General features: G+C 36.4%; 1 protein-coding gene and 1 long non-coding RNA gene across 2 annotated transcripts; one reads left to right on the top strand and one right to left on the bottom strand.

Annotated features, from left to right (window-relative positions):
• Nucleotides 1-1,330: 1,330 nt before the first annotated feature.
• LOC127869695 (uncharacterized) lies at nucleotides 1,331-6,700 on the bottom strand. Its single transcript, XM_052412352.1, has 6 exons — nucleotides 6,500-6,700; nucleotides 6,135-6,388; nucleotides 5,845-6,015; nucleotides 5,527-5,713; nucleotides 5,150-5,362; nucleotides 1,331-2,491 (listed from the first exon to the last, which is right to left on the bottom strand). The coding sequence occupies exons 1-6, from the start codon at nucleotides 6,698-6,700 to the stop codon at nucleotides 2,462-2,464; spliced, it is 1,056 nt and encodes a 351-aa protein (XP_052268312.1). The 3' UTR covers nucleotides 1,331-2,461.
• Nucleotides 6,701-11,187: 4,487 nt separating this feature from the next.
• LOC127866850 (uncharacterized) lies at nucleotides 11,188-13,784 on the top strand. The gene is made up of 3 exons (XR_008043136.1): nucleotides 11,188-11,355; nucleotides 11,613-11,810; nucleotides 12,121-13,784. It is a non-coding gene; the product is annotated as an uncharacterized LOC127866850 (long non-coding RNA).
• Nucleotides 13,785-17,962: the final 4,178 nt, after the last annotated feature.

The following is a 17,962-nucleotide window of genomic DNA, read 5'->3' as shown; positions in this document are numbered from 1 at the left end:
TAATGATAATTTGACGAGTTCAACTTAACATAGAAGTTCCAAATGGGTGTTTCATTAACCAGGTTTTCCGAAGGAAAAAACTGGTTAGTAGATTGGCGAATGCGGGCGGGCTGGCTGGCGGGCGGGCGGAACAAGCTTGTCCGGGCCATAACTATGTCGTTCATTGTCAGATTTAAAATCATTTGGCACATTTGTTCACCATCATTGGACGGTGTGTCGCGCGAATTAATTACGTCGATATCTCCAAGGTCAAGGTCACACTTTGAGTTCAAAGGTCAAAAATGGCCATAAATGAGCTTGTCCTGGCCATAACTATGTCATTCATTGTGAGATTTTAAAATCATTTGCCACATTTGTTCACCATCATGGGACGGTGTGTCGCACGGAAGAATCACGTCAATATCTCCAATGTCAAGGTCGCCACGACTAAAAATAGATTTTTTTTTAAAACAAACTTACAAAGGGGGTTAATTTTGTTTGTTCATTTCAAAAGTTCAGTTTGAGTTTTCTCCCTTTATCATATTTTTTTTCACAATGAAAACCTGGTTTTGTGACAATTTTGTCCCTTGTTTTTGATTTGAGTTGCAAAAGCTGGAAGCTTAAGCATGGTTGATACTGTATTTGCAATTTGAACAACAGGGTTTTGATTGCCATGAAACAATTTTATAAGATCACCATTCATACTTTCAAAGGAAAAACAGGAGTACACCCAAAGTGGTCCCAGCTGTTCAACTGTATCATGCAAATGAAGAAGTTGGTGTAAGTTGGCTGACATATGTTGATCACCATAAAGGACTGAAAAAATACCACAAAATTTTATCCAAAGTTCCTCACAATGTTTAAAATCTGTAGTAGAAATTGAGTCCAAATTCATGATATATATAGCTTCTACTAATAGCAAGTAGTGATTCAAAATGTTATCCTTTAATAATCCAAAAAGCACTGGAACAGAGTAAAAGAAAAGCCATGCTCTGCACTCGGAAGCCTTCCAGTACTTTGAATGTTCTTTAATATCTCGTGGTTGTCATTTTATGAAATATGGAGGTCTAATTGAAGAAAGTCTTCTATTTGCAACACTTACAAGGTGTGAAACAGAGAAAGATTGTGAGGAAAACTTTGGATCAAACCACAGTTGTAGAAGTCTGCGTATAAGTCCAAGAAGAACAGAATGCATGTAATCAATGGCTGTACCATTAATAATATCTGGACAACAATTAACCCACCATGAAGGACCTTTCACACCAAAGACAGGCTGTGAAGATGCAAAAGCTTCCTCTCCATGTTGAATGAATTCATTGTGATTCCTCTTTGGTTTATTTATTAATTCATGAATTGGAAACACTCTTGTATGCAGTTTTCCAGTTTTTACTACTTCTCCTTCTTGTTTGCATTTTGGGCATCCATACTTGCCATTAAACTGAGTCATATTCAGAACCATGCATTTGGCTGGTAAATCACATGTTCCACATAACAGCATCCCCTTTACTGTTATAGATGAGCAATGAATACAGTTAATTGTACATCCAATATCCTTAAATTCATTCAGGCTATCATGAAAAGGTTTCAAAAAGCATGACATTGAAGGTTTTGAAAATTTCCAAACCAAAGTCCTGCATACAATATGTTCTCTTGTTTGAACCTGTACTGTGCTGGCAGTTCATTAATTGAAAGGAATAATGGCCAAATACTAACTTTTGAGGACTTAAAAAGAGGCACACCATCTGTATACCACATTAATGAAATGTTACTATGAGAATCCAAGAAGCCACCAGATCCAGAATGCGCTTTGTATAATTTCCCATCATAAATGTCTTCAATATTGTTTTCATCTTTCTTTTTTCTAGAAAATCGATGCAGAAGCTTTAGATGAAAGTCTGATCTTTGAAATAATTGCTGTATTTGAAATATCAATGGTATTTCAACAAAGTATGACACATTACCCTTTTCACTCAAATCACTTTTACAAACAATACATACACCAGATGATTCATCCATTATAAAATCACATTTACTGCAGAACTTATGAAACAACAAAGGAGATTTCAAAGCACTGAAATAAGACCTAAATCTGTACAACGATAAGTGTAGGAAACTTGTAGTAACACAGTGCAGAGAATTAAGTGTTAGCAAGTCAGACAAACACTCCCCTGTAAGATTGTGTCTCATTGCAAAAGTCAATATCAAAATAGCACTTTCAGCAACTAAAATAGGGGCTCCTTGATACAATGGTTCATCACTGGTTGTGGAGTTTGAATCCCCAGTCATGTTGGCAAAATGGTTCGTTGAATTTTCGTCTGTATCATCAATGACACCTACATCTTCTTTCGCATCAAACCAAACATTTTCGTCTGTATCATCAGTGACACCTGCATCTTCTTTCGCATCAAACCAAACAGTATTTTCATTTGGCTGACACCAATCACTATCTATTTCAGAGTACCAGGCATCTTCTGAACTGTGTTCATCTTCTTCTGAGTCTGAGGCAGTGTAACTGAAAGTATATACATGTTTGATGAAAAATTATTGACCTGATTATCCTGTATATTAATATAAACCAAAACCTCAATTTAGTTTAAAGCAAATTATAACTAAAAAAATGTTCAAGAAATGCATAAGCACAACAGTCGCCATTTGTTCCGGATGTTTCTTGTGTTGGCATTAGAGCGATGCTAAGATAATTTAAAAATAGCAACCAATAGATCTATACTTCTCTGCATCCATTTGTCCAACATTATTTTAGACGAACTGCGCAGTGTCTATTCTATAAATCCCCCCTCACTTTGAAAAATAGTGTTTTTTTTTCAGAAACAGAGGGGGGGGAGGGGGGGGGCAATTATCAAATACCATTTTTAGCTCACCTGAGCGATAGCTCGAGGTGAGCTATTGTGATCACTCAGCGTCCGGCATCCGTCCGTCCGTCCGTATACAAATTTGTAAACATCTTCTTCTACTAAACCATTGAGCCAATTTCAACTAAATTTCATGTGGAGCATCCCTAGGTCATGGGACAAAAGAATTGTTAAAAAAAATTTGATCACATAACCAAGATGGCCGCCATGACCATATATGGTAAAAACCTTAAAAAATCTTCTTGTCAGAAACCGCTCATCAGATTTTCAAAAAATTTCACAGGGATGACCTTTGAGGGCTCCCCTGAAAAAGTTGTTCAAAGAAATTTGATTCGTCAAAAAACATGGCCGCAGATGCTCGTTGAACTTTGCATGTTTATTCGTTTTTGCCTATTTTGTGAAAACTTTCAAAAATCTTCCACATTTTTTGTCCGATCCTTTCCAAATTTGCACAGTGTCTTTATATCAATGAGGACACAAACCCTACAAAAAATGAGCATTATTGGTCCATGAAGTACAGAATTACCTCCCCTTGAATTGAGAAAATGGTGTTTATGCAATAAAGTCCAAATTTTTCATCCAATTCTTTCCAAACTTGTAAGGATTTAGCATGGTTCAAACAAGGGAAACAACTACGGTTTATGCATGTTCTTTTTATTACAGATTTGCCTCCCTTTAATTCATTCAAAATCTCATTTTACAGCAGAGATTCCAAATCTGACCTGTAAATGAGCCCCATATTTACTGCTGGTACAATGTTACCTTTTCCCATTTGATCATTCTTAAGTATTGGTCTTGTAATGCTGCTACTGCTACTGCTACTGCTACTACTACTACTACTACTACTACTACTACTTCTACTACTACTACTACTACTACTACTTCTACTACTACTACCACTACTACTACTACTACTACTACTACTACTACTACTACTACTACTACTACTACTACTACTACTAGTACTACTACCACCACCACCACCACCACCACCACCACGTCTACTATTACTACTTCTACTACTACTGCCACCACTACTACTACTTTTACCACTACTACTACTACTACTACTACTACTACCACTACTACTACTACTACTACTACTACTACTACTTCTACTACTACTTCTACTACTACTACTACTACTACTTCTACTACTACTACTACTACTACTACTACTACTACTACTACTACAACTACTATTACTACTACTACTACTACTACTACTACTACTACTACTACTACTACTACTACTACACCACCACCACCACCACCACCACCACCATTCACAGTGACAAAAAACGTATTCACACAATGGCTGCTACTACAACTTATAGCCCATATCAGGGGGCATGCATGTTTTACAAACAGCCCTTGTTTCTATGGGATTTTAACCACAACTGTTCATGTTTATCTCCGACACATATTTTTAGGTCAACTGTCATGAAGTGACACAGTGAGCTTATGTGATCGTGTGATGTACGGCGTCCGTTGTGCGTGCCTGCGTGTGTCCGTGCGTCTGTCCGTCAACAATTTGTTTGTGTAGACAGTAAAGGTCACAGTTTGCATCCAATCTTGATGAAATTTGGTCAAAATGTTTATCTTGATGAAATCCGGTTTGGGATTGTATTTGGGTCATCTGGGGTCAAAAACAAGGTCACTATCTCAAATAATAGAACAACCTTCTGTAGACAATAGAGGTCACAGTTTTCATCCAATCTTTATGAAATTTGGTCAGAATGTTTATCTTGATGAAATCTGGGTTGGGATTTTATTTGGGTCATCTGGGGTCAAAAACTAGGTCACTAGGTCAAATAATAGAAAAACCTTGTGTAGACATTAGAGATCACAGTTTTCATCCAGCCTTTATGAAATTTGGTCAGAATTCTTGATGAAATCTGGGTGGGATTGTATTTGGGTCATCTGGGGTAAAAATCTAGGTCAAATAAATAGAAAAACCTTGTGTTGACAATAGAGGTCAGTTTTCATCCAATATTTATGAACTGTGGTCAGAATGTTTATCTTGATGAAATCTGGATTGGGATTGTATTTGGGTCATCTAGAGTCAGGAACTAGGTCACTAGGTCAAATCATAGAAAAACATTGTGTAGACAATAGAGGTCATAGTTTTCATCTGATCTTAATGAGTCAGGTGAGCGATTCAGGGCCATCATGGCCCTCTTGTTATACATTTTAGTTTTAATGTTTAATTGTTTTACCTTAAACAGTATTACATAGTCAGGTCTGTGAAATACTATGGCAACTGCCGTTAAATAAAATAAAGCATAGCACAGACTGACCGCCTTTGTTGGAAGTGAATTTGAAGGTGTAGGGCATGTTTGCTTGTCAGAGTCCTCAGACTCATCAGAGGAGACCTTCGTCGCTTGAATCCACCTCTGATTGCTGGAAAGCTGCGGGCAGTACGGGTCCTCAGAGTCTGTGGAAATGGCGGAGGAGGAGGAGTCCGTACACGCCGCCTGACGCGCCTCGTAACATCTGTCCTCAATGTCGCCCTGAATTAAATGTACATAATACGTGTAAATAGGTGTGTTTGTATACGTGTTAATAAAGCTGAAAAGCGAATAGATTATATGAGAACATAAATAATTGGTTAATGGTACATTTCTGTGTCTTACTCATCTCATCGTAAATCGTCTTGAAGCATTGTAAAGCTTACCAGGAAATTCTCCATGTCGTCAGAAGAGCTTTCGTCCTCCGTACTGATATCATCCTCAGGGTCTACTGATGGCCCTGGCTTGACCTCTGGCACGAGGGGGGCAGCCGCGGCGGATGGGAGGGCTGGAGATCTGTTTTTCTTGGACTGAACCTGGTCCACAAAGAGGTACATCTTCTCCGACTGTTTGCTGAAAAGAAACAAATGTAAAACGCCTTTTAATAAGTGTGAAGTTGACCAAAAATGAACATCACAAGCTAAGCATTGGCGAATCTGAAGTGATTTGTAGCACAATTGTCAGCTTAGAGTACAACAACTTACAGCTGCTTGTGAACCGCATAAAATCGGTCAGCAGTTGACTCCCTATGCTTCATGTAGGGGGCCATCGGTGCCGCCTTGCTGGGGTCTTCGGTTCTAACAAGTCCCGTAAGACGCTTCCTGATGTTGGTTAAGCTCATGATAAATCCGGGGTACATCTGTTGCATTCCGGCACTGAAAAATAAGTGCATTAATTGAAGCAAACGTAAATCATTTAAACAACCTAGTTATCATATGTAAGCACATGAGAAACAATGAGGCAGACGAATGATGCACATAAGTCAGAAACTTACTTTGCCCAGGCCTTTTGTAGCCATCGGTTGACAGCATTGTTCCTGGCGTAGGGGTCTCCTTCGCCAAACACGTACTGGTCACCGTCTCCCTGGTCCTTGATTACCACCTTGCAGTACCCTAACAGCATGTCATATACCTTCTTTGACATGTGCAGGTATGCGAACTTGCCGGACAGTGCTGTTTTGTGGACCTCCAGGCGGATGGACATGTTCATGTTGTTCCCGAACGGGACGGCCTTGTGCACATGCTTCATCTGCAATGAAAAATGCAAATGCGTCCATACCTTTGTCGATACATGAAATAGTCTACGATAGCCTATACATAATGGAGTATTTTTTTATCAATACACTGTTACATTACGTACCTGGAGATGGACGAACTCGCCCGTCCGTGTGGCGTTGCGTAGCGCAATCATCGCTATGAGTATTCCTCTGATGTCTTTGTAGGCCGCGGCGGGGCAGGCCTCAAACTCCTTTATGGTCTGCTGTACCCACGGGCTTTCATAGAAATGTTGTGGCAGTTCCGGGTCGAGCGGGATATTGGTGCCTTCCTCAACGTGAAGCATTACTTCGCGCTTTCATACCTGCTTTCTGGTCGCTATATCACAGCCCCGGATCATGCGTTCGGCCTGAAAAAGCTATAAATACAACTATAAACTGTTATGTGTCGAAAAAAACAATACCATAGCCCCATGTATGTGATTGTGTGTCCCTAAACCGTAATCCGCTGCTAGTTTTGCGATATATTGACCCCTTAAATATTATTATATGTATATGCAAATAATGCATAGCGTATGTAAATACATCAATACTCATAATGCAATAAAATGCTATGTTAAAGCTTACCAGGTCTGCCAAATGATGCGAGGTGTGGCCCGCATCCTTTAACCATCTTAGGAATGGGCGGATGGCTAGCAGTGCCGACCTTAGCGTTCCAGGACTGTGGCCCGCGCTGAGGAAATAGTCGTCATGAACCTTGATTTGTTCTTTTCAGCTCAGAACTGAATCGATCAGCTGGCCCTCGACGTATCCTGCCAAGGCCAGGAATCGGTTAATATCTTCATGGCCGTCTCCTGCCTCTTGGCCTTGCCGGCATCACTGCCGATCCGGCTGCCTAAGTGATCTACGTAGAGCGTCACTAAGCTAACTGAAACGAATTTTATTGAAAGATATTCTATGCTTCAGCTTGAGATTCTCTACAAACTTAGTTACAACTTTCATTTATTTTTTTTTAACAAACCTTGCCATTTTTCAATAGTATCAAATTAATGTTAAGTGACTATTTATAGATTTGATGAAATATTGCCTCTGAACATGCGTCAATCCTCTGACGTGTTGTGTGCTTGTTAAAACAATACACGCGACATTGTACATGCTGCATAATTTTCGCGCTCTTTTTAATTGAGAAAAAGATTGGACACAAAATAAATTTGCACTACTAATTTGAAGCAAGAATATTTTAACGTTTCGGTAACATTTACATTCGGAAGTGTGTTTCGGATTAAAAACGCGTTAACGCCGACATACGGGAAAGGGTGTCGGATGACAAATTTAATTATTCCCATTTGAGATTTAAATAAATATTAACAGTTGCGTTATGAATGAAACGATAATTTGTTTAAACACTTAGGTCGAATAAATGTTTTGACGGAATTATGCATGAAATTCACGAGGATTACTGCCGGTTGCCATCATCAGTCTTCTAAGTATCGATTATCGGAGGAAAAATTTACCAGTGTGTGTAATTAATTCAACAAAAATTTGTTAACGCATTACGTGTCGAATAAATGCCAGCAAAATGTTATAAATGGACATGATGAAAAATACATGTACTGGAATTAAATGTTATCGCAAAATTGTAACCGGGAGTTATTTGCACAACATACTCGCTATAAGTAATTATTTCTTTACCTCTATCATTTCTTTTTATCTCAGGTGAGCGACTTTGGGTCTTTCAGGCCCTCTTGTTTTTCTCGTTTTGCTCGTCTTTCAGTGTGGTTGGGAATAAAATATTTAAAAAAAGACGATTTTCCGATTTAATTTTTTTCACATTTTCAAAAATTAGGGTCGGCGGTTTTGTAAACCAAGAAATATAAAAGTCGTGGCCTGATGAAATAAAAAACTTGGCCTGAAGCTATTGTTTCCACTTTTTGCTTCAAGTACCATCCAGATGACTGCTGGAGAAGTTACACTAACACAAACAAATTGCAAAGCATCGGGTACATATAAAGCGAGCTATATCGCATGCCAAAAAGTTTAAAATTGTTGACCATAGAATTGACATTAGCCTTTTACCTTGAATAAATCAAATTTGGTTTCACTGCTGTGTTTTGACTAATTTTGTGCCTTTTCTCATTCAAGACTAACCTGGTATGACAGAGCACTGCCAAGGTACTGGCTTCCAAAGTCAGTATCAACTGTGTGGCCTGGCATGTGAGGCATGTAGGGCAGTGGACATCCAGTCAGGGACTGCAAGGTCTTGATGTCTGACTGTAGTAGTTGTACTTTCCTGCAACAGTTTTGTTGTTGTGAGCATATTGTATGAGTAAATTATTTGCATGAAACATAATGTACAAATTATTTGATATATGACATGAAATTTACTACATACATGTACAATAAAGTGTTGCATTCTCTAAGTGGAATAAAGTAAATTGATTCTTAAAAGCATTAAGTTGTTATATTATTCAGCATGTGTACAGTAAACTGTCATTTTTACTAATGATATTAAAGAAACATCATTTAAAAAAGTTTGCAAAATTGTTTATTGATGATTATATAGATCTACAAACCTTATGTCCTGGAAATCTGCAATAATTGGTCTCTTTATCCGACTGGTGTTTCCAGGCTTGGATATAACCATTGCGCTGACTGGCTCACCTTTTATTTGCATGCCCCTGGGTCTGTTCCACTGCTGAGGGAGCAAGGTGTAGGAGGGCTGAAGAGGGATCTCTGTAAGATCATCCAGGATCCAGTCAGTTATTTAAAGGATCACTGCCAGTACATGGGCACATTCACCTGAGGTCCTGTAAAAAAAACACTAAAATTAATTAAGAAGGTTCTGATAAACATATGTCAGAAATGAAACTAAAACTAGGAAATAAAGAATTCCAAAGTAAGAATATACAGTATGCAAGTAATTTTTAATTTGCAGAAAGTACTGTACGGAAATGATCATGGGTATTGTGTGCGTTTGCTGCTGGTTTAAACTAATTTGTAAAAAATACAGTTAATAATTTAAAACTAGCACTAACTATAATTAACTTGCTTTACATGAGCAAATTGTGTCAGACACGCATGATCTCCCAATTGACATGTTTACAATGTGCCCATCATCATTTTTCCTCTGGCTATGAAATACTACAAATTTTACGTCTATTTCACCATCTTTACCATGAAACAACAGTTCAGTCTGCCTATACATGTATATGATTCATTGGCAAACTTCCTGGCCTGAAGCTGCTGCAAAGCATGGCTTGTAAGGGAAAAAATATTCCCCAAAATCGCTCGGTATGTCTTTCAAACTTGCTGCATCCGCCATCTTGAGAATCTGTTTGTCAGAGTTTTCCAGTCACTATGTGACGGCACTGCGTGGGTGGAGCAATCAATAATTTGGCGACTGGTCAATGGATAATAAATGACCAATACAGCTAAAATACTTCTTAAATAAAAGCTATGTTTAGCTGCAATCAGCAGTTTTCATGCAAACTCTCTTAAATATTTGTTTGCTTAAACAATTTACTCATGCCCTCAAAATCCACAATTTACCTGAATAGTAAAAGGCTTCTATTGGCGTAGAACAACTTAACCCTTCGCATACAACCACTTTGTCATGCAGACTACCAGCTACGAATAGTGTGTTTCCGCACACGTAGAGCTGAGCTGCACCTCTGGTATTCGCAGCACCGCCTGCTCTTTTCGTCTTGTAAGTTTGGCGACACTGTAGACAGCTCTTCTCTTGCCACACTCTACACAGAGTGCCCACCCTTCTCAAAATAAAATACACTTTTTAACAAAATACGCTTTAAAAAGTGTATTTTTTCTGCATTTTTACAGAAAAGTGTATTTTTTCTGCATTTTTTTCATAATTAAGTGCACTAAAGTGCATTTTTTCTGTATTTTCATTTTCTTTAAGTGTATTTTACTGTACTTTAAGTGTATCTTCTGTAGACAAAGTGCATCTTTTTATGCAATAAGTGCATTTTTTCAATGAAGTGCATTTTTTGTGCATATTAGTGTATCTTCTGATTTGCAAAAAAAATATTCTTTCTGTACAAGTGTAGTTTTAGTGCATCTTCATAAAAAAGAGCAACTCTATAGCAAATAACTGAAGTTAAAGGACAGAGATATAGTGTTTAATAGGAGGATTGTACTGAATTCTTTTTTATCTTCACATAATGTTTATGGTCTTATTATTACAATTTGTCTGCTCATAAAATATGGTAATCAGTAGAGCAGCTTTTAAAGGGAAAAGTACAACTAAATCAGGCTGTGGGTAAATAATAAAAAATATTGAAAGTGTCAAAAAAATTATGTGGTCTTGCCAGAATCAATTATATCTTCACAACATAAAAAACAAGTATTTGAACTTTCTTACACTGATATTTAACCCCAATTCAATTAATGTCTACCACATTGACTATTAACATACATTTTAAAAGACAATTTAAAAAATATTTATAATATTATATTTATTTCCTAACACCATTCAGTATGTTATATTGAAATATTCACAATTAAATATAATATGCTAAGTGTGCTGTGTATTATTCAATAAATATCAGATAAGATCAGGATCAGATAAGAGATCAATTAGCATCATAAACACTAATCCCTATCAGTGCTCCATCTAGCCAAAACAAAGGGGTGTTTATAGAATTTTGATTGGTTCTGGGACCATCTATTTGAAAACAAACCACTTTTGATTGGTTGGAGCACAGAAAGTTATTTGGAGCACAGGAAGTTATTTTTGTAAACAATTTGGTTTCAGCAACTTAAATTGAGCTAAATTTTTAGGTATAATTCAGCAACATTAATTCTAGTGTCAATGTCTTGAAATTCTTTCAGCACATGAACTATTGTGTGATGAAAACAATGTGTATTTACTACAATGTGTAAATCAACAATAAGTTTGTTGCAAAGAAGATTCAAAGTGGGTGGTTAAAGTGATCAACAACTGCCGTTTTTGTTTTTTTGGAATGCTGAAGAACAGCTGTAACAGGTTTGTATTTTCATTTCTGCATCTCTTTTTATTTAAATTAATTATGATCATTATCATATTTATGTATTGTCACTGGAAAATGTAACTGGATGAGTAAATGTAATGCAATTTTAAGGAAAAAAACACCATTTGAATTATTATGGCTGTATTTTATGGTTATTGTCATCTTAAAATTTATTTATACCTATTTCTTGTCATTTATGAACAGATTTCTTTCCCCCATATTTAATCAGAACTTTAATATTTTATATTTGAAGGTTAAACCCCAAGGTGAAATTTACATTGATCGGAAGATCCATTGGACAGAATGTGCATCATCGCCTGCCAAAAAAGGGAGCAAAAAGGGGACTACCTGATGTATGGACATGTATACCAGGCCAACTTGAGGGGAACAGGAGTGGGAAACCGTGCCCTGTAGCTTGTCCTTGACCAAGAAAAGATGGATTTGTTGAGAGGTAAAACTATATAATAAAGGTTATTGCAATTCAAAGAAGTCACACTTCCGACCAGTCCACACAGCCAAAGGAGACCACATATATTAGTACATTTATTAACAGTATTTTCTATCAAACGTAATTTCTTTAAATTATTTATGAAAAGCGTTAAGTCACATGTGATCACGAGATTAAAATTGCAAAAATAAACAAACAAAAACAACAAGCCAACAAACTTGTTTTGATTTAAATTTATGATATTTATAGCAACTGTTGAACAAGATTACCATAACAGCAATATTTAACACTTACATTATAAAATATCTTTCAGGACCTGATCTCAAATGAGATCATGCACGAGAAGCGCCTCGCAGACCATGACAGTAGTATTCAGACCTGGTCAGCTGGTGAAGTGCTCTATAAAGGGTTGTTTATGAATGCATTCTTTGTAAGAAACAGTGTATAACAACAAATATAGTGACAGGGGCTAAGCTGCTAAATATTGTCAGCATGTATGCAGTGATTTTCTTTGGAAATTCAAAACAACCTGTACGTACTGGCTCTCAGAAGGGCATGTTTTAGCGCAATAATGAACAAAAAAAGGAAGATCTTAAAAATAAGGTATAGATTTATATAAATTTCATGAATACTGTTCATTTATCATATATTAGGATCCAGAATATGATTGAATTAAATGTACTGCTTTTGTCCATATTAAAAAGGAATTAATGTAATATAAAAAAATCTAGTAAATGATAGGGAAAACATTTCAGCTTAAGGAGGGGAAATCTTTAATATTTTTGAAGTGGAAACCACCTGTATTTGGCTGTTAATCAGTTACCGATAATCAGGGGGGAGAAAAATCACTGGTATGAGCTTGATATTTTCAATTGTTAATTCCAGATAGGCAATAGCCCGTTTGAATCCTCTCTTTTATGTAGATATGTAACATTTGTTTTTGTTTTTTAAGGTTTAACATTCTAATAAAAGTGTGTATTTATCTATTGAATTGTACTTTTTGTTTTTTATGTATGTGTTTACACTAACCTTTCATTTAAAGAATGAATGCTGACTTCAAAATGCTGGGATTTTTTTTAAATTTGGTTAATTTTTAAGCATATTAATTTGAAGTGATGAAAAGTACACTTGAGCGTATAATGCGCTTCAAAAATTCACTTCCAACACTTCAAAAAGTGTATCATTTGTATGACTGAAAATGCACTCAAGTGTATTAATGCGCTTAAAAATTCACTTTTAATATTGTAAGGTGTATTATTTGTATGACCGGGAATGCACTCAAGTGTATTAATGCGCTTAAAAAAAATCACTTTCAATTTTGTAAGGTGTATTATTTGTATCAGTGGAAATGCACTCAAGTGTATTAATGCGCTTACAAAAATTCACTTTGAATACTCAATGAAGTGTATTATTTGTATGACTGAAAATGCACTCAAGTGTATTAATGCGCTTAAAAATTCACTTTTAATATTGTAAGGTGTATTATTTGTATGACCGGGAATGCACTCAAGTGTATTAATGCGCTTAAAAAAATTCACTTTCAATTTTGTAAGGTGTATTATTTGTATCAGTGGAAATGCACTCAAGTGTATTAATGCGCTTACAAAAATTCACTTTGAATACTCAATGAAGTGTATTATTTGTATGACTGGAAATGCACTCAAGTGTATTAATGCGCTTAAATAATTTGCTTTTAATTCTGTAATGTGTATTATTTGAATGACTGGAAATGCACTCAAGTGTATAAATGCGCTTTAAAAAATTTACTTTGACCATGAAGTGTATTATTTGTATGTCTTAAAATACACTCAAGTGTATAAATGCACTTAAAAATAAACTTAAGCGCACTTATTATCATAATAAACGCACTTAAGTGTATTATTTCGTGGAAAAAAAATACACTTAAATGTATAAACACACTAGTAAAAAGTGTTTTTTTTTAACAGATTAAAATGCACTTGTTAAGCAAAAAATACGGTGCCAATAACATGCGCATTAAATGCGCATTAAATGTGCATTTAATGCGCATTAAATGCGCATTTAGTGCACTTTTTCGAGAAGGGCAGGCAGGAACTTTATCTGTAAAATAAGGATGAAAAGAAAATGTCAGTAAATAGTGTATACTATTCATGAAATAAATACTCTAATAAAATGTAAAAAAAATGAAAATGAAGTTACTGAATACTAATCATTTGTGGTAGTAATATAAAACTTTTCCACTCATTTGCTATACCCTATTTCTTCGATTGTAGATTCGCACAAACCTTGACGACCCCAGGCCCACCGTTAGCCCAACACACTCCAGTGCAACTAGTCAAGAAAGGAGCCTGTCTTCTCCCCTGTTAACCTTGCGATGGCTCCAGCAGCCTGAATCTGGATGGATTACCGGATTCTCCCTTAGAAGTATACCCCATACTAACTGAAAACCTTGTTAAATCTGAAAGATAGGTTCCCTTCCGAACAGCCTGGACCCTGAAAGCCATCAGAAAACCCAGCCTCCTAAGAGTAAGATTTTCATTCAATGGTACCCGAAGATCAATGACTTCCGATACGTGTGACAGAAAGTCTCCCTGCAACCACGTACCGGACATGGTTCCTTTCTCAGGAAGGTGAAAAGGAGATTAACTCTGATTTCTTAACACATCGTTAAACAGGCTACTGAAACCGAGACCTTCATCTTGTCTGGCAATCTGAATTTTGTTTTTGACAGGTCCATGACTCTACTTAGTCTTTCTTGTATGTGTCTCAACACGGGGAATCTCCTGTGACTGTCAATCTAGACCACTTTCCCTTTAGCTTTGCAATTTCTTTTTTCAACTCTATATTTTCAGATAGTAATCTTCTGCCCTTAAAATGCTCTTTTTAGCTCACCTGAGCGATAGCTCGGGGTGAGCTATTGTGATCACACAGCGTCCGGCGTCCGTCCGTCTGTAAACAATTTGTAAATATCTTCTTCTACTAAACCATTGAGCCAATTTCAACTAAATTTCATGTGGAGCATCCCTAGGTCATGGGACAAAAGAATTGTAAAAAAAAATTTGATCGCATAACCAAGATGGCCGCCATGACCATATATGGTAAAAACCTTAAAAAATCTTCTTGTCAGAAACCGCTCATCAGATTTTCAAAAAATTTCACAGGGATGACCTTTGAGGGCTCCCCTGACAAAGTTGTTCAAAGAAATTTGATTCGTCAAAAAACATGGCCGCAGGAGCTCGTTGAACTTTGCATGTTTATTCATTTTTGCCTATTTTGTGAAAACTTTCAAAAATCTTCCACATTTTTTGTCCGATCCTTTCCAAATTTGCACCGTGTCTTTATATCAATGAGGACACGAACCCTACAAAAAAATGAGCATTATTGGTCCATAAAGTACAGAATTACCTCCCCTTGAAAATGGTGTTTATGCAATAAAGTCCAAATTTTTCATCCAATTCTTTCCAAACTTGTAAGGATTTAGCATGGTTCAAACAAGGGAAACAACTACGGTTTATGCATGTTCTTTTTTTTACAGATTTGCCTCCCTTTAATTCATTCAAAATCTCATTTTACAGCAGAGATTCCAAATCTGACCTGTAAATGAGCCCAATATTTACTGCTGGTGCTATGTTACCTTTTCCCATTTGATCATTCTTAAGTATTGGTCTTGTAATGCTGCTACTGCTACTGCTACTGCTACTGCTACTACTACTACTACTACTACTACTACTACTACTTCTACTACTACTACTACTACTACTACTTCTACTACTACTACCACTACTACTACTACTACTACTACTACTACTACTACTACTACTACTACTACTACTACTACTACTACTACTACTACTAGTACTACTACTACTAGTACTACTACCACCACCACCACCACCACAACCACCACCACCACCACCACCACCACCACGTCTACTATTACTACTTCTACTACTACTGCCACTACTACTACTACTTTTACCACTACTACTACTACTACTACTACTACTACCACTACTACTACTACTACTACTACTACAACTACTACTTCTACTACTACTTCTACTACTACTACTACTACTACTTCTACTACTACTACTACTACTACTACTACTACAACTACTATTACTACTACTACTACTACTACTACTACTACTACTACTACTACACCACCACCACCACCACCACCACCATTCACAGTGACAAAAAACGTATTCACACAATGGCTGCTACTACAACTTATAGCCCATATAGGGGGCATGCATGTTTTACAAACAGCCCTTGTTTCTATGGGATTTTAACCACAACTGTTCATGTTTATCTCCGACACATATTTTTAGGTCACCTGTCATGAAGTGACACGGTGAGCTTATGTGATCGTGTGATGTCCGGCGTCCGTTGTGCGTGCCTGCGTGTGTCTGTGCGTCCGTCCGTCAACAATTTGTTTGTGTAGACAGTAGAGGTCACAGTTTGCATCCAATCTTGATGAAATTTGGTCAAAATGTTTATCTTGATGAAATCCGGTTTGGGATTGTATTTGGGTCATCTGGGGTCAAAAACAAGGTCACTAGGTCAAATAATTGAACAACCTTCTGTAGACAATAGAGGTCACAGTTTTCATCCAATCTTTATGAAATTTGGTCAGAATGTTTATCTTGATGAAATCTGGGTTGGGATTTTATTTGGGTCATCTGGGGTCAAAAACTAGGTCACTAGGTCAAGTAATAGAAAAACCTTGTGTAGACATTAGAGATCACAGTTTTCATCCAACCTTTATGAAATTTGGTCAGAATTCTTGATGAAATCTGGGTGGGATTGTATTTGGGTCATTTGGGGGTAAAAATCTAGTTCAAATAAATAGAAAAACCTTGTGTTGACAATAGAGGTCACAGTTTTCATCCAATATTTATGAACTGTGGTCAGAATGTTTATCTTGATGAAATCTGGATTGGGATTGTATTTGGGTCATCTAGAGTCAGGAACTAGGTCACTAGGTCAAATCATAGAAAAACATTGTGTAGACAATAAAGGTCATAGTTTTCATCTGATCTTAATGAGTCAGGTGAGCGATTCAGGGCCATCATGACCCTCTTGTTCATTGTATTTTTCCCCAAGATATGCATGCTGTATGCCAAATACCAGCACAAGATCATCAAGTATTAATAACCGTGTTTTTACTCTTAGTCAAATGTTTGTAAAATTAAACAAACTTTTCTGTAAAAGTTGTTCGGTTTATTCCAACAGGAAGTGACTACTTAAAATGTTAAAATGGCACACTGTAGTGTTCACTATCTAAGAGTTATATTAGAAGCTCAGTCTTCTGTCAATAAAATTTAAGTAACATGAAACATTTAAGTTTTATTCATGAAACTGTGCATATCTCATATTCATGAAGAATTCATGATTTCTTGCTCAGTTGTTCATGAAACATTACTTCGTGAAGAGTTCATGCATGTCTTGTTCAATATTTTAATGTCTCATTTTCAGTTCATGAGTATTTACTTCAGGAACAATTCATGAATATAATTATTCCTGAAACTTCATGAAAATTTACTTCTTGAAGTTTTCATGAAGTGAAACCTCTAAATTAGCCTTGTTAATAGACAAAAAGTCTGATCACTAAAAAAAGTCAAATATTAAATGCAGCACAGAAAATACATTTATTTTTCCAATTTATGTTGACTTAGTTCCCATTTAGAACATATATTCAATGTGGCCATCCCACATGGGTTTTTAGCATCATTTTTGCTGGGAGACAGCATAGCATTTTATACCTTGACAACAATATCCATGTAAGGCTCTTATTTTTAACGCAATTTTGACAATACAAAGTGGAAGCTACAGGAAAAGTTATTATAATTGCATGCGTTTTTTCAATGTAGTAAATATGATGAAAAAAAAGTTAAAACTTGGGGGTGCGTATTATACACGACTGTGTATTATATTTGTATGTTTACCGTAATGTCACTTATTATTATTACTTTTTTTTTCTGTCTTAGTGTTTTTTGAAAGTTTTCAAGTATCAAGATAAAAGTTTTACTATTAATGCCAGTTTTTTGTCTCATGGCTTGCTCCAACAGATCTAGTTTCTTCAAAACCAAGGGTGGGCGTGCAGCACCATCAGATTGACACTTGGCAGTCTTCTTGCTAGTTCTTGAAGAGTTGATTAACTCTTGTAC

Source organism: Dreissena polymorpha, chromosome 2 (assembly GCF_020536995.1).
Source record: "Dreissena polymorpha isolate Duluth1 chromosome 2, UMN_Dpol_1.0, whole genome shotgun sequence".
In the NCBI taxonomy this organism is placed as follows: domain Eukaryota; kingdom Metazoa; phylum Mollusca; class Bivalvia; order Myida; family Dreissenidae; genus Dreissena; species Dreissena polymorpha.
Note: the sequence above shows the minus strand (reverse complement) of the source record. Positions and strands in the feature narration are given on the sequence as shown.